The 25,987-nt window shown below is 38.7% G+C and overlaps 1 protein-coding gene across 3 annotated transcripts in view; it reads right to left on the bottom strand.

Moving 5' to 3' along the window:
- Nucleotides 1-25,987, bottom strand: part of WDR25 (WD repeat domain 25) — a 77,008-nt gene that overhangs the window by 44,804 nt on the left and 6,217 nt on the right. For 2 of the 3 annotated variants that reach the window (XM_072865779.1, XM_072865780.1), the window contains exon 3: nucleotides 8,121-8,192. The exons of the other annotated variant lie outside the window; for it this stretch is intronic. In XM_072865779.1, coding sequence (XP_072721880.1) covers nucleotides 8,121-8,192 — 72 coding nt within the window. The remainder of the gene's footprint in view (nucleotides 1-8,120; nucleotides 8,193-25,987) is intronic. 3 annotated transcript variants of the gene reach the window in all.

The raw sequence follows: 25,987 nt of genomic DNA, 5'->3' as shown, positions 1-25,987 counted from the left end.
TGTGTTCCCAAGGATCCAGTAATCACAAACTTAAGACAATACTACCACCTACTAAATTATATTTTTAGAGTATCATTACATTATTGAAGTATGATTGCTACTGTGCAACCTTTGGCTTATAATTTGTTATAAAGGTACTTCAGCTTTGAACCTCTCACCCAAAATAAATGAAAATTGATTAACTTCAACAGTAGTTGATTTTTCAACTCTGATAATTACAGGCTGAAGGCAGGAGGGAGGTGAGACTTGGAACCAGTGCATCTTCCCTCAGGAATAAATTATTCCACACCCTTTAGAAGTAAAAAATTTTTCCCCAGCCAACTCAAAATACATGTTTCAGAGTCAAAGTACTAAATATCTATATATACACACTGTTTAAACAATACCTGGAAAAACTAGAACTACTTATGCACTTAAAATAGTGACAACAGTATTATAAAATAGCATAGACAATTCTAGATTCTACAAATGAAAGAGTATCCCATGTGTTGCACATGCCTGATGTTAAATACCACATTAAAGGGCAAGACAAAGCAGCATTCTAACTTTTTAAGTGTCATAATACTTTAAGGATCAATATCTGCTTTAATTCTTAAGATCTTTGATCACTATTTAAACAAAAGGCTTTTAAATTTGAAGTAATCTTTATAAAGACATGTTTTTAAAATGAAACTTCAGAGTATTTTTAAATGATGGAGTACTCTGATATTCACTTGGAAGTAAAACCAATCTACAGTTCCTTGTTTGAGGGGATTTTGGGCGGCTTTGGTTTTTTTAAAATGGGTTTCATAACACTTATCATGGACCATCTGACTTCATTTCATTGTTTTGTAGCATTTCCAGTGAACATCTAGTTAAGATATGGCACCAAGCTTTGAGTTTTAGGGGCACAAAGTTTACACATGTACAGTGTCTGTGACAGACAAGTTTTGTGTTTTTAAACAGGGCTGAGGGCTAAAAGTTTCAAATATGCATTTATTTTTAGTATCACAGTGGAATACAAGGCACATTTAAAAAAAGTGACAAAATGAGTTTCAACAAATTAAATACAGCAGGAGCTATATATCTTACTTGTTTAATGAACAGTACTAGCAGAACAGGTTCCACCCCCACTAAAATAAAAAAATATTAAAACAAGCTCAGTAAGATGATCTTGCTGTTTAAAAATACTTCCAGGCAACGAAGAGAAGCACTAACACATTTCAGTGTTCCTTAGACATCATCTGAATTTCTCTACAAGAATGACTGCCATCCCAGCGGGGGATATAAACTAAAAATTGAGGAGACATGTTGAACTACCAGAGAACTATCAAATTTTATCATCTATTTAAACTATAATCAAAGTGGGCAGGGACTAAGAATGGTGTGAAAAAGCAGCTTAGTTTCTGGTAATACATATTAGAGCTTTAACTCCTATGTTGGTTAGAACCTATGGTATAAATCTGTTCAAAACACAATCATTGTGCAGTTGCTAGCATTTTTTATTGGTTACATTTCTTTACAGCATTAAAGTTGAGAGAAAACTGACATGTTTATTTTTGTTACTTTTATGTATTTTTTCCTACATTGCCAAGTGAAATCTTCACAGTTCTAGTTTCCTTCCTTGAAACCAAAACATTATTGTTAATAAAATTCTCCTGAAACGATTTTATCTTGTCTGCTCATTTAAAAACTTCAGGGAAATTACACTGATAGACTTTCAAAACACATTGATTCCTTCTGCAAAAGCACATATTTGATTGTTAGAATGTTTTATATTGCATGTATCATTTTAAAAGACACTAGAAAATTGCAGCTGTTTGCAGCATAAATTCTTCACATAATGAGATCAAGATCTCCAAATACACTGATCCTTCTTTTGACTTTTATTTTGGCAGACAGCTAGTTTTTTCCCAGTTCTTTGTTCTTAAAAAGGAGAGATTCTAAAAGAATGGAGATGCAATAGAAGTAAGAGCAGCATCTTTCCTCTTTCCCCTGTTCCAAGATTTGGGAAAATTTGCTTTTCATTGATATCGGACCACTCTAAATATAGCCCTGTTGGCTAAGAGCCCTTTAAAGGCCAGCAAGACACTTGTGGGCCAGCAGTGTAGCTGGCAGCAAATACCCTTTGCCAGAGATGCCAGCTCCTCAGACCAGTTCAGCATCCTCTCTACTACGTAGCTCCCTCCACCGCTGGTTTCAGCATAAACTCTGCAGTTCCAAGACCTCATGTGAAGGCAAGTGAATCGGTCACATTACACACAGCACTAGTTTGTCTCTCTAAAAGGCAAGGAAGCTACAACCTCTGAAAACGATACAAATCTAGACACACTGGCAACTGCAAAAAGTTGAACATATATTAAGGTGTAGGATCCATGTTATCATGGATTTGAAGATATTTGATTTTGGCTACATATTTCAATATCCAGATGAATAATTAACTCAGGACTGCCCACCACAGCTTGTAGTAGCATTTTACTGAAACTGTATTACACAATTAGAAACAAGCTGGAATGATCTTTACCTTCAGAGGAAGAAATATCAGAGCCACCTGGCAGCAGAGCAACTTTAACAGCTTGATTCATTTCCAAAGAAATAGACTTATCCTGCAGGAGTTCAGAAACAGGGGTGAAGAGAAAAGATGGCTGCAAGCCCACTATTGGATTAAGTTCTTGCAGTAAAGGTCTTGAAGTAAGAGCAGATTTTTTCATTTCCCAGAGTGGAATACAGTTTGAGAAATACAACAAGCAGATTGATTAAGTGACACTGAGGATAAGACTAAACTTTAGTTGTAGCAGAGATAACTTTGTACTAGAATCAGTTTAGCAAGGACAACAAGAGAGCACAAAAAAGGTAATTTATTTTGATAGGCTATTTAAAATTACATGGGATATTTTTACACTGTTCTGAATAATACACCTAGCCTGAAGGCTACAGGGGTAAACTTTGGTTGAGGTCTTTTCAAGATTTTTCTCCATAAGATGTTATTTAGCAGGATGTATGTACAATATAGGAGCCTCCACTTGTTCAAGTTATACGAGGGTCGCCCAAACTAAGAATCTTTCCTATTTTTCAGGTGGAAAACATACTGCTTTATAACAATTGTTTGTACCATTACCGAGCTATTATGATTTTTATGTGTCTCTAAGAACTGGGGAAAGTAACAGGGAAAACATACAGGAAGTTTATGGTTCAAGTGACAAAGGTCTCTGGGTACAAGGTTTGGTCTCCGGCTTCCCCTGGAATAAGCTGCTATGTATGTTGTGAATATTATGCCGTCTAAAACACACATTGAATTGTTGCAAGTGAATTGGAAGTGTGTATTTCCTATGTAAACTAAAGAGCCTCCAGACAACAACTCCAAGCACAGAGCTGCCTACCATAATCCTCGCTGATGATTCCTCTTAGGGAGATCAGCACCAGGTTCAGATCTCTCTGCCGCAGGAATTCCTGCTCAGGTGGGTCTCCACTGGATGGCTGAAGGCAGATTTTATCCAGAATTAAGTCTGTGAATAATACTGTTAAATCCTGGAAGCTGAAGAGCATCACAGAATGAGTAACATGCTGAGATACAAGTGATTACTACATTAAGGATGTTTGCATTTCCTGGCCACTCACAAGGAGTGTCTCTAGTATTTGGAAGTGTAGGAGGCAGATGCCCAAAGACCTTGGGATTTCTCAAAGGTTCACATTTGACTCCTAGGATATTCAGTGCCTCCTATAAGAGCTGCTGACTCAAAGCAAACAGTTTGCACCCCAGATGGGGATGGCTGTCTTCCACAGAGCCTAGGTTTTCTTTAATGTGCAGCAGCACACACAAAAGAGATTCCCGCGGCATATTCCTGACATTTAAATGTAGTAGAGACAATCCTGCTCTGCAGTGGCTATCTAGGAAACAAGCCAGTTGTAAAACAACTTGCCTATTTTAAAAATTTTTTTTGCAATTTCCCTCCAAACACACACCACAACTCAGTTTTCTCCACCCAGTGCCGCATCGCCATAACTATTCCTTGGCCCACTGGTGGGACACTGCACAGTTGCAGGGCTGGTAAGTATGCCAAAAAGCTTACTGTGACTGACAGAAGTCTCACCTTCCCTTCCAGCTTCCCTCATGTTACAGACAAAAATATTTAACTTCCACATTTATATCCAGCATGATGGAGCCATTGCACTGATTCCTGCTCTTCACATCCGTGTGTCTCTACACTAAAGAGAGAGGTACAGTTTTGGTTTGTTTCCCTAGTTGGTAAAGCCCCCACCAACGTTACACCAACTGTCTCAGGTTAACTGAGACTTAACTAATTCACAGTAATTTTAGCGCAGATGTACAACATTGGCTGTGTCATCCTATTTTCTTTTTAAGTATATTCACTTCTCAAGTGAAGTGATTACAGCAGCTCCTCTTCTCCAAGCAATTTACACAACGTCAACATGCATCATTAGAATACTCAGATATTTTTTTTTGAGGGAACTCAAGTATCTACATATTAACAGCTTTACATAAAACAAAACTGATTAGCTTTTGTTATTTCTCCTTTGCATATCTATGCAATCCATTAGTCAGAAAGGGGCCTGGCATTCATATGACAAAAAACAGAAGATTGGAAATATGTTTAATATTCCTCTTTGTAATAGTTTGGTTCCTATAACATAATTTAGATTGCCCTACGGAGTTTCTGTACTTTATAACATTTAATCTCTCCCCTGTGAAATCTTGAAGAATACCTTATTACATAAGTCAACCGAGCAGGAAGTTATTGACAATGATTTCATGAAGGCCTTTATCCCAAAGGGCATTGTTAGGCAATTTGCAAACCTAACATACATCTAGTCAGCAGAGAGGGTTTTCTATGTTCGCTTACATTCCTATAATGTAGTACAGTGATATAGCCAACCTGAAGTTGAACAACAGATCTTTGACTGTATTTTTCATCAATACAAAGCAGAACAGTTTGCATCAAATTTTAAGATTCAAAATATAAACTTGAAAGAACGGCTAGCTATTTCTTTCACATCCTTCAAAAGACTTTGATAAATAGCCTTTTCTTTATTAATAGATTAGGGGGCTGTTTACTTTAATAATAGATTCAACAACATTAAACACAGCCTCAATATTAATTAAAAAAAAAACCACACACATGATTTTTTTTTTCCTTAAAGCTGAGTAGCATCTAAAAATTGTGCATTTACTTTACCTGGCTATCACATGGTGAGAAAAATGATAGCAATTTAAGATACAAGAAGCTATGCCCTAAAGAGGGATTATAATTACTGTAGTTCAAATGTTTCAAAGCTATTTTCCATATGTAACTAATTTTTTAAATTTAAACTAGTAGTACAGCTCAAGTGAGAAGTCCTGCTATAAAAGTGTGGGTGAAAGCATCTATAACTTGTACATTTCTGAGTATTTAAAAAGTATCGACTATATTACTCTATAGTAATAGTTTAGAAATTAAGTAAAAAGCTTGCATAATTATTGTGGTTTTGTCATATTAAGGAGACAGTATTACTAACTTTCATTTTACAGCTGGTATAAGAGCATACCTTTGAAGCTGGAAATGAAAATAATAATACTCCATACTACAAATCTAGAACCAGGTTAAAAACTAGCTTTCTCCTATTTGGAAGTTGACATGAAACCATGAAGCAATGGCAATGTAGAGTTATCAAGGAGCAGATATGAACATGCTGATACTTACAAACATTGCCTGGCATTTATATAGGACCCAATTAAGTTATTTTTAACTATATAAGCAAATGTAATATTTAGATATTTGTAAGATTACACACCACTGCCCCTCCCACTTCTTTTTTTCCTAAAGCCTGATGAACACACTTCATTTTAGCAAGCAATAATGCATAATAATTTTATCAGTACAGGCTGCTTCTGACTACCTTCACGTAGTGCCAACCTACACAACCATCACATCAGTGCAGTGGTACCATGAGACATGATGCCACTCTTAACCTCACCCCAGAGGAATAACTACCTAGCTCATGAGGGCATCACACCAACCCTGCTCTGCAGCTTCTAGCACCCAAGCTGACTCGATTGCTCTATGCAGTGCAGCACTGAAACATGCACATAAACCCGAAGTAACTTCCGTCATAGGTCCCAGGGTGCTCGGCTCCTTGGCACTACCACAGTACAATCTCACATCAAGTAGAATTTAGTTCAGCATTTCTCACTGCTGTATGACACACCTAGAGGAAGTGTTACTTCACTACTCTAAGTATTTCATTGCATTTACTTCACTATCACTGTAGAACTACAGAATGAATAATTTAAAAATTAAAAGTTAATGTAAATATTTTGGGTTGGGGTTACTTGAAAATTCTAGTGGCATTACAGGCTTCTGCATATTAACAAAAATGTAAGGAAATTAGTGACCAGTTTTGAACATATTTTTCAAGAGTATTTAATTCCTATTTAAGCACATAAAAATGAACAATTTCTAAAATAAACAATCATAATGTCAGCAGCTGCATATCAAGTTTTTTGATTAACCAGGCTCTGTACTGAGATACTCAAAAGCAGATTTCTCATCAGTCCTTACAAAGAAAAAGAGAAGAGTCCTTCATGTATAATGGTGGGGAAAAAATTAAGCAGTAAGTGTTATGTGAAAGCTTTTGGACATTCAGAACATTACCAGTTAGAATGGGTCTATGATGATGTTCTCCAAACACTTAAAATCAAAACCTGTTAGTTGTGAAAAGCTTGTTTTCTTCAAGTCATTCTACAACTGAAAAATTATTACTGGGAAGTTTCCCCAATGAAGTGCTTACCACTTCCAACAGTATTTTCACATAACACTTTGAAGACCCTTCCACAATCAGATTAATGTTATTATTTCGGCTTCCTATCACTCAGCTTCTTCTCCATTTGTGTTGCCATCACTAAAATACTTTTACCACTCCAAACAATATTCATCACTGCCTTGGTTATGCCTTCATGTACCTGCAGTTTTCTCCACTTCTACTGCACAAAGCAGAGATAATTAGTTTAATTAATCTTCATGACTGTTTCTAAAGTTTAGTAGCTTTTCTTGCTGTTCTCTGAATTAGCTTTAAATTGATGTCTGAGAATTCAAACATCTGTTTAGCATGTTGTAAGTGCTGTCACAAATTAAAAACTTTATTGTAAAGCATTTAATGTACTTTACAGAAAAATATTATTATGAAATATATATATTAATATATGTATGCACACAAGCATATGTAAACTGTGCTGCTGCAAACAAAGAGACTACCATCATTGAAGAAAGATTTATTTTTTTAAGGGAAAAAACTTGAAGGGAATCCTCTGACATTTCAATTAAGTTTCTACATGAAAAGCAGAGAAGAAAGATGGAAGAAGGAAGCTGGAAACTAGAAATAGGGAGGATTTTCTAGGATCTATGAGGGGGTTTTTTTGGTTGCAGTGTAAGCTATCTTGGGTTGTATAATGCTCTTTGCCAAGACAAGCCACCCTTACAGAGAGAAAAACACACTAAGCACAAGTGCTGTGACTGAAAAAACTCTTCTAGTATTATCATAAGCCATATTTCTTCAGCTGAAGATGTCATCACACCTTTGTAACACCTCATGATGGATCTAGACTGCCAGTCTAATTTGCTACTGCTTCTGTCTTCTTATTCTGCTAAAAAAAAAAAATAAAAAATCAACTGCTTGCTTTTTTTAAAAAGAAAAAATATTACATACAGCATGATTCATATGTTAGAAACACTGCCCAGATGTAGCAGAGCAAATGGAATGGAATAACTGATTCTCCATGCAGCAATGCTCAAGATAAAAAGTACAGAGGGCCTAAGCAACAGTAACACTTTAAAGACTGAGTTAAGTAAATTTTGTTTTTTATACTGCTAAACCTTTAGCAGCAAAGTACATTTTTCACAGTGGGTAAGAAATTCCAGAAACATAAGTACTACCTTGAGTAATTATTGTTAATTAACTAGCAATGAGGCACTATTTCCAAATGTGACATTTAAAGCACGTAATGTGATTGTGAATATTCACAAAGATAATTAAGTTCATCTGCTTCAAGTCCTTGATTTCAGCACATCTGAAAACACCTCTTAAACTATCATTAGACCTGTAATCAAGTATTTTGTTGCTCAGGAAAATTGGATACCTTTGCTTACCTGCCAATACAGCGATATGTGTTCAAATGCAAGTACATGGCTTTTGTTAAGAAACTCTCCTTCGGGCAAAAGCTGAGAAAGAACACAGTAATTCTGATTGTTTTCTCAGAAGAGACAGTTAAAAATAAATTCCTCCCACCATCAGATGGAAACAAAAATAAAAATGACTGAGCTTCCTTAATTGAACTCAAGATCACAAGACTGACATGAGGGATACTTCTTTGTCATACTTCAAGCCAGGGGTACCACTACTGTGCATACTAAGGATACTATCCACATTAGGTTGTATATTTTCTTCCATCTTGTTTACAGCTAAGACAAATTCATTACAAAAAGAAAAATTCAACCAAATTACAGGGATGCAATACAATGTAATGCAAAAATGTTGAAAATCAGAAGATATATTGACATGATTCTGTTGGGAAAAAAGTTATAATCATTACTGTCTTTAGAGAAGAAAGGAGACTTTGATTATCAACACTGATCTTGGTCTTGATCAAGACTTCTCAGAGAAATAAACCCTGAAAATAGGAAAAAACTGACCCCAAGAACAGGGTGTCAAAACGGTCATGCCTGGGTATTTTATCCTTTATTCTTTTAAGAGTAAAGAAAGCTTCTTTCTACTAGAAAAGAGATTAACGAATAATGTGCTCCAAGATGGAGAAGAAACATTTAGGCAGTATTCTAAGATGCAACAGATTAAGTTTACTCTATTGCTCTCCAATTATTTGGCACAGAGGATTTTTAATCAGTCAAAATAACAGTGTGAATAATTGTATGTTATAAGGATGTCCTACTGGTCTGTATCTCTCAACCCAGTTTGACTAGCAGTTTTATTCTATACCTGAAGAGTCTCTCCTGATGAAAGTTTTATCAAGAATTATGTTTGGAGAGAAAAATAACGTGAAATCTTTCTAAAAAAAGAAAAATCAAATGTTCTGAAAAAGCGCGTAGTGCCAAGAAACTCCTGACCTTGTCTAAAAGACAGTTCCTGCTGCTGCCTAGCTGCATAAGTGCACATTTAGCATTCTGCTTCAAAGGTGCATCGCATGCACTGGCAATGCCGACTGCCTGGAGAACGGAGAAGGGTACAAGACACTCCATGCTGCAGGTCATTAACCCCCCAGTCTGTATCCTGCTTATAACAGCAGCCAGCTGGACTTTTCTTGGGAGGATGTCATCCTCCAAGAAAGCATTGGTCCTTTTCTCACCAGTGAAAGGACAGTACCTGACCCCAAACAGCACGTACATCTCAGACTCCCAATTCCAGGTTTGGGAAGAACTTCTTCAAGAGGTCTACATGTTACCCACCTTCCCCAATATCTCTTTTCTTAAGCTGTAAATGGACTGAGAAAGCAAGAAAAAAATGTTTATAAAGTCTCTGGAGATGAACAACACTGAGAATTAAGACCATGTTGCTGTACTCCTACTAAAGACACAAGTTCAGATAAAAGTGATCTTCAACCAAACTAGTTAATAAAAATCACAACTGTAGTTCTCCAACAAGTGCTCAAGGCATGTTTCAGAAAAAAACAACCTACTCAGGCTTATCCAAAAAAAAGAAATACAGTGGAGGACTAAAACTTAGCATAGGCCTTTCTTGTCCCTCTCTTTATTCTGTGTATGAACACAAAAAATACTGTTGAAACACTTTCTTATAGTCAAAATTCAGTAACAGTCACTTTTGGAAAGATTCATGAGAACTACTTCTGTTCCCATATAAAGTGGTCAGCAGAATAAAATAGGCAGTGGGAGGTTATGGTACACTAACATTACCAAATGTAAATGGTTAGCCTAAAGCAAGCCAGGTTGCCAAACAGGCATTAATTGAAGGCCAGCTGCCATGGTACATGTCCTCAAAGCTACTGCAGATTTTAACCCCCCAAGAGCAGCTGGGCACTCTCCAAGAGGTACTGCTTTTTAGAACAATACAACCAGCGAATAGAAGGAATACATAAGAAGCAAAACTGTCTTGTTAGTATTGTTCTTGTATTTTATTTCTGTGGAAGTATGACAAGATAATGCCTTTTGAAATTTCAGGGGATTAAATGTGTATGTTTCAGATGCTCATCACTAAATTTACAGCAAATTAAGGGGAAAGCAACATTTTAAAACATATTTTTCAACTGAATTCATCTGCTCTACAGAGATAGTATGATGGTATTAGACCACATACATCATAACATGCATGCTATTTTCTCAAACCATTTTAAAATCAAAATTAAGTATTCTCTGAATTACTGCAGAGATTTGTACTAAAGGAACCTAGAACTTAACACCCTATGTATAAGGCAATCCAAATGAAACATCAGAAATTCTCAGCCAAAATATCCAATAAGAGTTACAAGAACAGTCGAGGCAAATCAGACCAAACAGTAAGATTCATACAATCAGAGACTTAATCTGATATTTTAGTCACCTGTACCAATCAAACTTTTTTAGCTAATTCCCACTATTTGCAAAAGAGGTATGCTTACCAAATGCTGAATAATAAGGCAAGCTGCCAAGGGAAGGAAAAATAGGAAAAATTAAAAAAAAGAACCATCTATTAAAAAAAAAAATTTTTCTCTGAAGACAGGCAACCTTTACATTACAAGCAAAGCTCACAAAAAAAGTCAATTTGTAAATAAGTATATATATCCAGTAAAGGATACTTAAAATCATTGGTTACTAGTGACTTTATCCTTCTCAATAGCAAAGTGTTTCTGCCATCGACTGCCATCTTTTAACATAGTGTGTTCCTCATTGTGCAGAAAGATTCTGGGATAATCACGCCTGAAGCTAATCACAAATTCTCCATAAACCATTGATTCCAAGGAAGATGCTCATACAGATCACATTTTCAGCCAGCTAAAAGTTATGAGCGTGACTAAGTTTTTTTTGTACCTACAAAATAGCAATTGTACATTCATGCTGGGGAGACAGTGCAAGAGAAGTAGCTTCCCACACACACCAAAATAAAGGGATGAATTCCCACCTATTTTGCAGTTAACCTTTAAGTGTTTTGTGACTAATCACTGTAATATGGCTAACCCTGTGGATGTACCTCAAATGGTAAGTTCCTGGAAAATGAAGAAATGAAAAGAAGTTACAATATACTTATAAATCAGTTAGTGATTTAAGCTATGGTTTGTTGTACAATATGAAAAATCAAAATTATTTTAGCAGAAGGCGAAGCCAAGTATAGCAGAGATACTTAAATCCCCACCCAGTTGTACACTACATATACTAAAATTTTGGCTTGAAAAAAAGAATACCCAAAAATTTACTTTGGATAAATTATCTACTTCATGCACCATATTAGGCATATTTGGGATGACATGGTTAAAGCAAAGCAGTTGGATGCACATATTCAAGTAATTCAAGAGAAACCAATATATAATGACAGGTAGCTATTAAGAATTACTTTAAAAACACTATATTTTCTACTGCTGAACCTATATGGGAGAAGAATAACATGGCATAAATTTGGCAGTTTCTCATCAACTTCAATGTAATAGCAGTGTGTTAAGAATGATATAAACGTGTTCAGAACACCTAAAAGCACAACCACAGTGGTTACTAGTAGTTAGTATTTGTGCCCAAAAAACACTTAAGCAATCAACATCATACCAGCAGGCAAAGGAGAAGAACTTCAAATGTATTACAACTCCCCAAGAGATAACTAGCTAAATTACTATAGCCATTTACTAAATAATCTGATTTTGCCTTCAACTCTATGTATCATATTCATTAGCATCAATCACTTCCCCAAGTCACATACGCTTATGCTCTATTAAGAGTGGGGATTCCTCATAAGTGTTAAACACCTCAATTTCAAACTTATTGCACTTCGGAGGCAAATGGTGGTAAGCGTCCTCAATTCCTACAGGTAACTAAGGACTGGATAGATATGTTCACAAAAACGGATCCTACAGATGCTTGCATCCCACAGACTGTGAACATCCACCACGAGAGTAAGAAACACTGTTCTATTCAGAACATAAGTACAGTCTTAGCAACTGTACGCCCCAGCTTCTGAAACACTGTATCTATTTGCTCTTGACCTACAACTTATTTCTGAAAACAGGAGGGAGGAAACCAACACTGACCAATTTTAAGTTGTTTGGGATTTTTTTCCTTAAGCTTCAGTTAAACAGTAGCTATCAAAATTCAAAACATATCTATTTGTACCATACTTTGATATTATCATACTTTTTTAATATAAAACTGTGAATCAGCTAAAGCCACTCATGTGCTTTACAGCTTTATATTGATCTATGTACATATATAAAAATCAGATAACCATCTCTTCTATTCATACAGTCAATAAAACAAATAAGCACAAACACAAAAATTAAAAGGAGCAATTTAAGCTGTCTCATTCTTGCACATTATCCACTGGGAGAACTTGACACAGCAGGGACAACAGCTACGGACAAGCTCTGCCGACCCAACCATCAGGTGCGCGGTGGCTGTTCTACAGCGCAACACAGCCGGATACACCGTAAGCAGCTGCACGATTGGCAGCATTTGTGCAACAGCACAGAGGCACACATTGCTACAACAGTTCTAAACATAATGGTAAACCGTTGTACTTAAGAACAAATTTCTCTTTGTAAGAAATAACCTAATCCGAATTTACAGGCAAATTCTGTCCCATTGTCGTGGTTTAACCCCTGACAACAACTAAGCACCACACAGCTGCTTGCTCACTCCCCCGCCCCGTGGGATGGGGGAGAGAACCGTAAGAGGAAAAGTAAGAAAACTTGTGGGTTGAGATAAGAACAGTTTCATAATTGAAATAAATAATAATCATAATAACAATAACAATAATAATAAATTGTAATGAAAAGGAAAACAATGAGAGAGAGAGAGAAGCAAAACCCAGGGAAAAAAAACAAGTGATGCAGCCACTCACCACCCGCCGACCGACACCCAGCCAGTCCCCGAGCAGCGATCACTGCCCCCCGGCCAACTCCCCCCAGTTTATATACTGAGCATGACGTCATATGGTGTGGAATAGGCCTTCGGCCAGTTTGGGTCAGCTGTCCTGGCCATGCTCCCTCCCAGCTTCTTGTGCACCTCCTCGCTGGCAGAGTATGGGAAGCGGAAGAGTCCTTGACTTAGTATAAAGATTACTTAGCAACAACCAAAACATCAGTGTGTTATCAACATTATTCTCATGCTAAATCCAAAACACAGCACTATACCAGCTACTAGGAAGAAAATTAACTCTATCCCAGCTGAAACCAGGGCAGTATCCACTCCTTATTCTATACCATCTACGTCATGCCTAGGTCCCATGCTTTCCAATACATTTCAATTAATCACCACCACCTTTCTTATCTTTTAATATATACACAGATATCATTCCCTTGGTCTATGGGCCAACCCTCTAAAATGTCCGTGAAGTTCATTTAGTCCATGACTTTGGGTTCCAGCTGTCATAACAGTCTTTCAGGGCAGGCGAGGTGCTGTGTGGTGTTGGACTGTTGCATGATGAAGTCAGTTCTGGTTCCATCACTGCTGCACTTTGCTTGGTTTCATCAAAGTTAATTCTTCATTAATCTAGGTGATTCCTACTGTAATACCATTGATATGGGATATAACAACTATAAATATTAATGATATACATTATTACATAGCAATTAATATCATACAGTTCGAATCATTGACTATTCTCACCCAAAATCAAATCCCCTTGAGGTACACACATCGGACTTCCCCATCCTCCCACATCACCCACCAAGTGCACCCAGGTCCCTGAGCAAAAGCAATCCCACAAATGGGTTGTCCTTTGCCTGAGGCAGGAGTAACCCAGACTGACTTCCCTAGCACATTTTTTATGTGCACTACAGGGACTTTATTCCCCTCCACAGTACGTAAAAGTTTTGATTGGGCAGGGCCAGCTCAATTGGTAGATCCCCCAGAGTTGACTAAACAGCTGGCCTTTGCTAAATGTGCATCCCAATGTTTAAATGTCCCAGCACCCATTGCTCTCAGTGTAGTCTTTAACAGTCCATTGTACCGTTCAATTTTCCTGGAGGCTGGTGCATGATAGGGGGTGTGATATACCCGCTTAATGCCATGCTCTTTGGCCCAGGTGCCTATGAGATTGTTTCAAAAATGAGTCCCGTTGTCTGACTCAATTCTTTCTGGGGTGCCATGTCACCACAGGACTTGCTTTTCAAGGCCCAGGATAGTGTTCTGGGCGGTGGCATGGGGCACGGGATATGTTTCCAGCCATCCAGTGGTTGCTTCCACCATTGTAAGTACATGACACTTGCCTTGGCGGGTTTGTGGGAGTGTGATATAATCAATCTGCCAGGCCTCCCCATATTTATATTTCAACCATCATCCTCCATACCAGAGAGGTTTTAACCACTTGGCTTGTTGATTGCAGCGCATGTTTCACATTCATGGATAACCTGTGCAATGGTGTCCATGGTCAAGTCCACCCCTCAATCACAAGCCCATCTATATGTTGCATCTCTTCCTTCATGGTCTGAGGTGTCATGGGCCCACCAAGCTATAAATAATTCACCCTTATGTTGCCAGGCCAGATCCACCTGAGCCACTTCAATCTTAGCAGCCTGATCCACCTGCTGGTTGTTTTGATGTTCTTCAGTGGCCCGACTCTTGGGTATGTGAGCATCTACGTGATGTACTTTCACAACCAGGTTCTCTACCCAGGCAGCAATATCTTGCCACAATGCGGCAGCTCAGATGGGTTTGCCTTTGTGCTGCCAGTTGCTCCACTTTCATTGCTGCAACCACCCCCACAGAACATTTGCAACCATCTGTGACTCGGTATAGAGATAAAGCACTGGCCACTTTTCTCATTCAGCAATATCCAAAGACAGCTGAATGGCCTTCACCTCTGCAAACTGACTCAATTCACCTTCTCCTCCAGCAGTTTCTGTAACTCATTGTATAGGAGTCCATAAGCAGCCTTCCACCTCCAGTGCTTTCCCACAAGACAACAGGACCCATCAGTGAACAGGGCATATTGCTTCCCATTGTCTGGCAGTTTATTATACAGTGGGGCCTCTTCAGCATGCATCACCTCCTCCTCCGGCAATATTCTGAAGTCTTTGCCTTCTGGCCAGTCCATGATTAATTCCAAGATTCCTAGGCGACTGGGGTTTCCTATTCGAGCCCACTGTGTGATCAGTGTGACCCACTTACTCCACGTGGTATCAGTTGCATGATGTGTAGAGGGGACCCTCCCTTTGAACATCCAGCCCAGCACTGGCAGTCGGGGTGCCAGGGAGGAGCTGTGCTTCAGCACCAATCACTTCCAAAGCAGCTCGAACCCCTTCATATGCTGCCAATATCTCTTTTTCAGCTGGAGTATAGCAGGCCTCGGATCCTCTGTATCCCCCACTCCAAAACCCTAGGGGTCAACCACAAGTCTCCCCTGGTGCTTTCTGCCAGAGGCTCCAGGTAGGGCCATTCTCCCCGGCTGCAGTGTAGAGGACATTTTTTACATCTTGCCCTGCCCAGACTGGCCCAAGGGCTACTGCACGAATTATCTCCCATTTAATTTGTTCAAAAGCTTGTCATTGCTCAGGGCCCCATTTGAAACCGTTCTTCTTCCAGGTCACTTGATAGAGAGGGCTTACGATCAGACTCTAATTTGGAATATGCATTCTCCAAAAACCCACAATGCCTAAGAAAGCTTGTGTTTCCTTTTTGCTAGTTGGTGGAGACATAGCTGTTATTTTGTTGATCACATCCATTGGGATGTGATGACGCCGATCTTGCCATTTTATTCCTAAAAACGGGATCTCCTGTGCAGGTTCCTTGACCTTACTTTGTTTTATGGCAAAACCAGCCTTCAGAAGGATTTGGACTATTTTCTTCCCTTTCTCAAAAACTTCCTCTGCTGTGTTGCCCCATATGATGCTGTCATTAATGTACTGCAGCTGTTCTGAAGCTTCACCCTGTTCCAGTGCAGTCTGAATCAGTCCATGGCAAATGGTAGGGCTGTGTTTCCACCCCTGGAGCAGTCGATTCCAGGTGTACTGGACACCCCTACAAGTGAAAGCAAACTGTGGCCTGCACTCTACTGCCAAAGGGATTGAGAAAAACGCATTAGCGATATCAGCTGTGGCATACCACTTGGCTGCCTTTGACTCCAGTTTGTACTGAAGTTTTAGCATGTCCGGCATGGCAGCACTCAGCGGCAGCATGACTTCATTCAGGCCACGATAGTCTACTGTTAGTCTCCACTCTCCGTTAGACTTTCGCACTGGCCGTATAGGACTGCTAAAGGTGAGCGAGTCTTGCTGATCACTCCCTGGCTCTCCAGTCAACGAATCAGCTTATGGACGGGAATCAGAGTCTCAGTTGCTGTGATATTGCCGCTGGTGCACTGTTGTGGTAGCAATTGGCACCTGGGGTTCTTCGACCCTCAGCAACCCCACAACAGAAGGGTCCTTCGAGAGACTGGGCAAGGTAGACAGCTGTTTAATTTCCTCTGTCTCCAAGGCAGCTATACCAAAAGCCCACCGGTACCCTTTTGGGTCCTTGAAATACCCTCTCCTGAGGTAGTCTATGCCAAGGATGCACAGAGCCTCTGGGCCAGTCACAATGGGGTGCTTTTCCCACTCATTCCCAGTTAGGCTCACTTCAGCCTCCAAGACAGTCAGCTGTTGGGATCGCCCTGTCACTCCAGAAATACAGATGGATTCTACCCCTTTATAGCTTGATGGCATTAGGGTGCACTGTGCACCGGTTTCTACTAGAGCCTTATACTCCTGTGGGTCTGATGTGCCAGGCCATCAAATCCACACAGTCCAGTAAACCCAGTTGTCCCTTTCCTCCACCTGGCTGGAGGCAGGGCCCCTCTAGTCCTGGTCATAGTATTCATTACCCACTTCTTGTAAATGCAAATCAAAAGTCCCTTTATTAAGATTGGAAGATCAGCTCTTCTACTCGGTCTGGGGAACTGCTCACTGGAAACTGGAGCAGCAATTTTCCTGGAAGAACTCCCTTTTGTGATTGTTTTTCCTTGCAACTCACATACCCATGCCTCTAGGGTCAAGGTAGATTTTCCATCCCACTTCCTCATGTCCTCTCCGTGGTCACACAGGTAAAACCACAGGGTGCCCCATGGTGCGTATCCACTATATCCTCTCTCTTGAGCAGCGGAACATTTACTCCTAATGGCTGAAGATACTGGTCCGTACAGGTGGGGAGCAGGACATATCCTCTTTAAATTGCTGGAACTCCCAGGATAGTTTCTTGGCTAGCATGTCCAGCAGTTTCTCCACAGCCAAGATGCAGGCCTGTAGGGAAGAAGAGAGACTTTCTTCATATTGCCGGAGTTGGCCAGCCAATTCATCCACTGTTGGTTCCTCTCCATCTTTCCAGGTCATTACTGCCAATGAGTTTGCACGCGACGATAGCGCACTGCACCAACTTCGGCCACATAGGCCGTGCACACTGGACTTCATCTGGATCTTCGGATAACTGCTCATTGTCCAGGTCATCATAAATCACCTCCAGCACAGCGAATTTCCTCAGCTACTGGATACCTCTCTCCATATTGGTCCACTTGCCTGGGTGACATATAACATCTTCCTTGAAGGGATATCTTTCCTTCACACCTGACAGGAGTCGCCTCCAGAGGCTGAGGGCTTGTGCCCCTTTTCCAATTGCTTTGTCAATGCCCCCTTCCTTAGAAGGGGATCCCAGCTGCTTGGCTTCCTTACCCTCCAATTCCAAGCTACTGGCCCCTTCATCACAGCATCGGCGCAGGCAGGTGACAACGTGCCCGCCTGAACAACGACTGAAATCTTTTCGCATATCTTGCGGCTCACTCAGGGATAGGGATTGGGTGGTTACCATCTCATTTATGGGTTCTGCCTCTGCCTCCTCCTGTTCTCACGATGGCCCTGGTTCACCTTCATCCCTTACTAAATGAGCTGATTTTCTTGTGTGTTTCTTCTTGTGTATAGGGGCGACTGATACCGGCACGGGTTGGTTCTCTGGTTCAGCTACAGTACCTGTTGCCGGGGTTGGAGTAGCCACAGTGCCTGTCACCAGGGTTGGAGTAGCCACAGTGCCCATCATTTTGTCATAAGACCCAGAGACTTTCTCTTTCCTTTGAGGGTTCTGAATAGTGTTGAACAGGGCTCGGTAGGCATGGGCCAGGCCCCAGCACATTGCAGTGATTTGCATCCCTCTGGAGTTGCCAGGGTGACAGCATACTTCTTCCAAATACTTTACTAGTTTTTCAGGATTCTGCACTTGTTCAGGGGTGAAGTTCCAAAACACTGGAGGGGCCCACCATCCTACGCATTTGCCCATACTATCCCATACACCCTGCCACTCATAACTATCCAGCCTTGGGGCAGATCTCTGGATTATATTCTTAAATTGTTTATTAACCTTAGACAAAACCAAAACAATATTCCCAAGAAATATCAATAGAAGGATCTTAACTACCCAAGGATGTTCAAGATACTTAAAAGTTACTGTAATGAAGGAGGAAACATCATAGAAGAAGGTAGCGAAGGTGCCATTCTGTATTTCCTCCATAAAAACCTCTCAGATGAAGAGGTATAATTGCTAATTGTCTCCACGAGGCGGTACCCAAAGTACAGTAATGGCTTCAGTAAGAAAACTCAGATAGCAGTTTAAGGTCAAGGCCAGTGTTTTAATAACAAATTCCCCAGGCAAAACATCACTAATCACTGCAGCGCACAGCAAACTGCAAAAACTAACACCAAAGTGTTATCACATTATTTTCATGCTAAATCCAAAACACAGCACTATACCAGCTACTAGGCAGAAAATTAACTCTATCCCAGCCAAAACCAGGACACCCATCCCCAAACGTTAACCAGGTAACTTTCTTATTTTAAGAAGTAGTTATAGCAGCCTTATTGCCTGCACTGATGTGAAGTAATATCTAACTATGAAGGGCAGTATACAGTTAGTGATTTAGAACAGCTATCTGAGCTTTAATGAATCTTGCATTCATTTATCAGTGAGCCTGGGCAAGAAACATTTTCTTTACAACTCTTCATTCTTTCAACTAAAAAATAAATTGTTTATTATTCCCAAGGCTATTGAGAATGTTAATAACTGCAAAAAAAAACCAAAAAATGAAAAATCCTAGTCTATGGAAAACATAGATGCAAGCCTAAACCCACTGATGTCAGTGACATAACCCAGCCTTAAACATGAGCAGAGCTAGGTATTTAATTATGAAAATAAACTCTTAATTATGTCAAGCAGCTATGTGTTTTGCTGGCAACAAGGACATTCATAACTAGTACTATTTCAATACTACTTCAATACTAGAGTAAGATTGAACTACATAATTAATTTTAATTTTTTGCATTGTTAACATAGTGCTAGCTTTAACATATCTGCCAAGCTTTAACATGTTTATAATGACTATGTCAACCCTAACCACCTGCATACCTAACAGCCATCCTTTCCATAGAGAACCAGCTGTGCCCCTTCCTCAGTATAGAACAACATACAATTCCAGCCACTAGTCACAATGTTCAGAATGAGAAAAATTCTTATAATGAGGAAATGATAATCTGGAAAAAGACAAGAAGACTAAAGAACAGGACGAATTCCAAAATCTGACATAAGAAAACAAGGTGTTACACAGTTGGCACATGCACAACATTCAAGCACATGCGGTCTTTACTATCTGTCATGCCAAGATGTTTAATCCATTAGCCAACTGAAACATTTGAGAAAGGTAGAAGTTTCCATAACTACATTTTTAGATGTGTCCTAGAAGAAAATCAGCAGTTTTATTTAAACAAATAAATAAATAGCCTCCACAAGCACATTGAAGGTAAAGCTCAGTCGTAATATCCTAACCAGCTGGTCAGCCAGCACATACGAACGTACTGGAAGACAAATCAAACACAGTTCCAGACTAGCCACAAAGTGTTTTTTCTTTGAAGAACAAGGATTACTGCAATTACTGCAAAAACATGATATGTATGATAAAGGACAGTAAGTCATTAGTTCCATAGTAGAGAAGCAACTTCCCTAAAGAACAAGGGTTTTTTAATGTTTCTTTCCCCTCTAATTTAAAGGGAATCTGTAACTAACAGTTGTCTTTATAGCATAAATATATAGCAAAATGTCATTAAAGTTCTTTCTATCAGGCTTCATCTAAAGATCAAGTGTCAACAATCTTTTGTATATTCACTGATATTTTGACCTTAAAGATGCAGCTATTTCACACATGCTAAAAATAAAATCTGCTTTAAAAAAAGCAAGGGCATGAACATACTGAAAAGAATAAAAACTTCAGGAAAATTGTTTCTACTCCTGATGCTGGATAAATCCTACACAAGTAATCCCTCTATAGAACCTGAAAAAGTAGAGCAAAGCTTCTCAAAAATTTGTCTCCTTGACAACATCAACAGACCAAGAGAGGTAAGGAATCGAAGTAATAAGATGCCTTGTAGCTTTCTTAGCAGACTTAAGAAAAAAAATATATATAGCAGTCTGTGAGATGCATATATAAAGCTAGACTTCTAGAAAAGAAGCAAAAGTTAGACTGGTGTTATTTATATTTTTAAACAGCAAAAATATTCAGAATTCCTCAACTGTTAAAAAAAATTGAGATACTCCCATAATGTATTACAGTCACTTAAGAACTTAAAACTACTCTAGCTCAGTTTTTTCCAAACACCAAAATCTTGGCTCTTTCACCAGCAATCTTACTGAAGCATGCAGAAGGGGGATAACACCACCATCCATTTCTCCCATCTCAGGAGACATTCTGACGTTAGACCGCACAGCAGCTGCCCACAGAGATCCTACGCATAATTGGAGGGCTTAATTTATGACATTATCAGTTAAGCTTCATTAGAGACACTACTTCATTGACATCTCTAGCCCTGACTTTTTCTTCCCGAGTAGGCTAGCTATGCTGGGGAGGACAAGGTTGCTTATTTCTCTGCTACAGGCTACTTCAGAGACAGCTGGAAGAGTAAACAGCTGGAAGAGTTCTCAGTAGAAAGGAAGTGCAGATCTCGGCCATTCAGGACAGATGAGTTTCTAAGAAAAAAGTCAGATAAACACTTAATATTCTTGATATTTCTGTAAGTAATGACACAAGTAACCAAAACTCTTTTTAGGTAACATGAGGAAACAGAATCCTTTCTTCCACATCATTGTTAAGGATATCCGAAAGCCACTCTCCATCCCTTTGGAGAGGATCTACAAAGAGGATCTACAGCCAGCCTCAAGATACAGCTAGGCTCCATACTACTCTTGAAAGAACTTTATTTTCTGAATTTTTCTTTAAATAATTCCCAATTTTGGGAGGAAACACAGGCATATTAGCTGTGCCATGAAATACCCATCTTCTCCCGCTCTTCTCCCTCATAGCCACATCCTCTAACATGGCCATAAAGCAGTGAAAAATGCTTTGCAAGACCACTTGGGGTACTACTCTAGTATTCTTTAAGGAGATCCTAATTCAGGACACATTTCCAAGTGTAAAGAAAAACTAATGCCTTTACAGAACTGAAAACCTAACCCAGAAGCTGAGAGGTTCACTACATTTTTGCCCCCTTTTTTTAAACGTAGTGTTCACACAAGTGTTAAGATAAATTCTAATCCAAAGGAGCACTGAATTTAGTTCTTGTTAGTGAAGAAGGAAAGAAAACAATGGGCTATCAAACAGCGTAGAGATCAGGATGGTGCTATTTATACTCAAAGAAACATACTCCTTTGAAAAAATCCTTTGAGGCACAAGAGTGTGTCAACTACTAAGAACATAATAAAAAGTTATACAAGTCATCTCCAGCTGTGGATTCTGAGAAAGTGAACAAAGGCATTACAAGGATTTCTGTTTCCTTGACAACAGCATTGCTGGAAAGAAGAAAATAATTTTTAAAAAAATAAATCTCTATGTAACACTGATCTCTAAACGTATCTAGGTATTAGCATACCAAATGTGGAACAACCCTTACCCACACATACCTTTGGGATAAAGAGACCAAAATCCACCACCTTCATGAACTGTTCTTTGCTGACTTGTGTTAATGGCTTTTGCAGAACAATTGTGTGAGAGCTAGCTGTTACATCCTGACCTGTATTATCATCTAGGCATAAGCACAGTCAGAAGCTTTTGTTGATGGTCAAGCACATTCCTTCCTGCATGATGTTCCTTTTTTTACAAAATAAGCATTATGGAGTTATGGAGAATACTTATCAAAGTGTATGAAACAATTTTGTTAGAAAAAGATCAAGGTATAGAAAGAAGCCCTTTCAGCACTCAGGAAACTGGTATTACTGTGCATATATCTATCAAATAATAAAGCGGACTTCAATCTTAATAATCAGCAAGCTTAAAGTCCTTGGAAAAATTATACATAGTTCTAAATAGACAAGGGAAGAAGGTCAGAACAAGGCATCATGAAGAAAAGTCAGCTTCAGTATTAGCCTATTTAGTAGCCTCTTCAACAAGAAAATGACAATGCTTTTTTCACACCTCTAGGTAAGCAGCACACAATCTCCAGAATATGAGCGTTTCCTTGCCACTTCCAAGATAATGGGGAGAACTTCTTGTTATTTTTAAAATACAGTATTAAAAGTATACCAACATCAGAGATTTTTAAAAAATGTTTCAATTAAAGTGGAATATAGGTATTAAATAGGATGACCCCCCAAATTCTCATCTTATGCATCAGCTATAGTTAAAGGAGCATTGCCACAATTAGATTTTAAAAATTAATCTAAGAATTGCAATATTTAGGGTACTAGCAGCACGATACCTAATACTGCTTAGTGAACAGTTTGAATCTAGCCTAGCAGTGACAGGGCTATAGCCATCTGACAGCTATGCATGAGTTTATAGGAAATATGCTGGCAGCTTAAATTCATTCCTTCATAAACAGACATGCATGTGACAGAACAACAAGAAACATTGCCTATTTCAAGTGAATTGTGTGCAGGATGGTTGAAAACAGAAACGTTAGAGTTTGTTACTCTGAGGCAGGGTAATGGCAGTATCTAGGAAATCTGTATTGCTACCATTAGTGCTACACACATTATATGGATGAATGGAGGCTATCATGTTCCATCACTTCCATCACAACAGAATCAAGAATAATTCCTGGAATACACTACTATGCTATCTTTCTCCTAACGTGCACACAACCACAAAAGAATAAAAGGTTTTGAAAATATGAATAAAAATGGTATTTCTTGTAGTACCTGATACATTCCAGGAAGCAAAATCCGTACATTAAATTTGATCAGTATGAGTAATATACCACTCTAGATCTAATGATCACAAGAGAGTCTCATAAGACTGGAGAAACATCTGGAAGAGATCTCTTGAGGTAGCAAGTTACAAAGTCGAACTACTTTGCAGCTCAGAAATCCTCTGACTTCAACATAAGCAGAGACCAGAAGAGGACTTAAAGGCACCATAAACCTTTGACTTGTTCTTTTTCTCTAGGCATCTACTTATGGACCCTACTAGAGACTGATCACTGGGCTAGACAGAGCCTTGGTCTGAACCAGTATGGCTGCTCTTGTGTTCTTAATCATGAGAAGCAGGCAACACCTCTGTTCAACAGGCTGACATTATTAAACTACTTTTAAAAACTTTTACTTTCCTTCTATAGATTCAGCTGTGACTAAATGGAGATACAGTTCAACTAGGCAAGTGGGGAACAAAATGCATAAGAAAAACTTCCAACAATGTGTTACAATACAAGTCACCCCATCAAAGTGCTATTGATATACATTTTGCATACCGAGGAATCACAGTACTTTCTTTCCTTGATCCTGTCCATCAATGGAAGGTGAAAGTGCTGAAAATGAAGACATAATTTGCAACAAATAGAATACCTGCTGTGATGCTCTAAACAGAAAACCAGGAACACTAAATTAAAAGTTTACAGATTATTATATAAAGATGTTATCTTGAGTTAATTTTAAGACAAAATAAGAAATACAGAATAATGGTATGGAAGGCTTGAAGTTATGAACAATTGTTAAAAAGCTAAGTCCAGCAAAAGCAACTAGTGAAAATGTTTACACCTCTGTGGCTTTATGCAATTACAAAGTCTTCCAAATAAAAGACACTAAGAAGGTGAATGCTGTATAGTGTTTTCTGCAACTGGTAAACATTTTTCTTTTTATCTACCCTGCTACCTAAGGTAAACAGCTGTAATCAATGGTAACCTGTGATTTTGGATTCTATATTTGGGGTTCTAAACCAGAAATACCTAAACAAGGTCTGATGTTCAGAAAGTGCTGAATATCCACACTATGGAAACTAGGCACCTTTAATAATGGTGCTGAGTCTCAAAATTTATGCAAAAAATACTAGACGAGATATTAAAATCACAAACACTATTCTGGTGCTTAAGTCAGCAAAACCAAAAATGGCAATAGTAGCCTAAATTTCATTTACAGCAGCTATTCAAACAGAAGGTAGAGAAGAAGTGTTATCCAAAGAAAACAAATTTAATCAGTTCAGGCAATCATGTTTCACAATCCTTAAAACACATACTTAAACTAGAAACATAAGCCACTGCTAATACAGTTAGAATATAATAGTGAAGAGCAGCACTGCCACAGTAAGAGCTCCCAACAGTACTTTCTCTAACTTGAATCAGGTTTCCTGCCCCTTTCTCTGGCTACCTAGGCTGGAAGTACTATCAGCTTCCCCTTCCAAAGGGGAAGCTCAAAACCCTAAGAAGATAGAGGGTAAAAGACTTGCCAAAGCCTGAATCTAAGCTTTTTTTTTTTTCCCATTCCTTACAAATTTAAAATTTAGCGTGAAATATTCTTCTATTAGCGCTCCAGATTTGAAGAGCTGTGGGTAATTAATCTGCAATACGTATCACTTCCCATATGAGGTTCTGTCTTACTTTCAGGTCTCCTAAGTTTTCTTATGACTTTCAAAACTTCCTAAGTTTTCTTATACGTTTTGCAACACATGCATAAACTTTTAATTTTGGTCTTTCAACACACAAGATGGAGGCAAACATGAAAGTCTTCCAGCCTTTAGAGCCACAGTTTAGTTGGCATCCCTTTCTAAGATACTGAGGAGCCCCATCTGCTGGTAGGAGTGTAATGCTCTAGAGAATTACACTCCTGAGCCGATAACTGATTTTTTTCAACTGTACCACTTGGTAACTGTTTGGGGTTTTTAAAATGCAGCCATACACAAAAAATAAAGAGCAATTACTGTTAATGAAAAATATGAAATCCCCTGAAACAGTGCATTCCTTCCTAAATACGCAAGATATTTATAAAAACTGCTTCAGATGATCTTTCCTGACACTAGGCTGTTCTTCAGTCAACACAAACTGAGAATGTCAACTCATTTTCTGCAAACATTGTAATGACTTACAGTGATTCATAAAGAAGATGGTAAGGTGCATGTTGGTTAATCAGGGAGAACATAAAAGGAAGACTGTTCTTTTCCCCTGATTTAAACAGGGTACATACACTTAAGAAGTAAGAAACTACATAATCAGTTCTATATGTACACATTTCAGATATATCCCTGTGTGATATGGATGATTTAGTCATAGTAATTTAGATGGGAATAAAGAAATTAAGATCACTAAATTAAGATAACTAAACCAAGTATTTCTTCCTTCTCTATGCCAAAAAAAAAAAAAAAAAAGAAAATCCTTTCCCAGAAAGGGAAATTCTTAGTTTGTGATGAAAAATTTAAGAGGAAAATATTTCAGCACACAAAAACAGATAAAAGATGCAAAACTGTTTGGCTAAATACTGCAAGAATTGCATACGACTATAGATCTTTTGATTTAAGCACAACTTAAACTACCACAGTCAGTCAGATCTGCTTAGACAGAACTCTCAATTCTGAGAAATCTCCACTAATATTGGACTCTTCA

Source organism: Ciconia boyciana, chromosome 6 (genome assembly GCF_034638445.1).
Source record: "Ciconia boyciana chromosome 6, ASM3463844v1, whole genome shotgun sequence".
Classification (NCBI taxonomy): Eukaryota; Metazoa; Chordata; class Aves; order Ciconiiformes; family Ciconiidae; genus Ciconia; species Ciconia boyciana.
The sequence above is the reverse complement of the archived record's forward strand: the minus strand, read 5'-3'. Positions and strand labels throughout refer to the sequence as shown.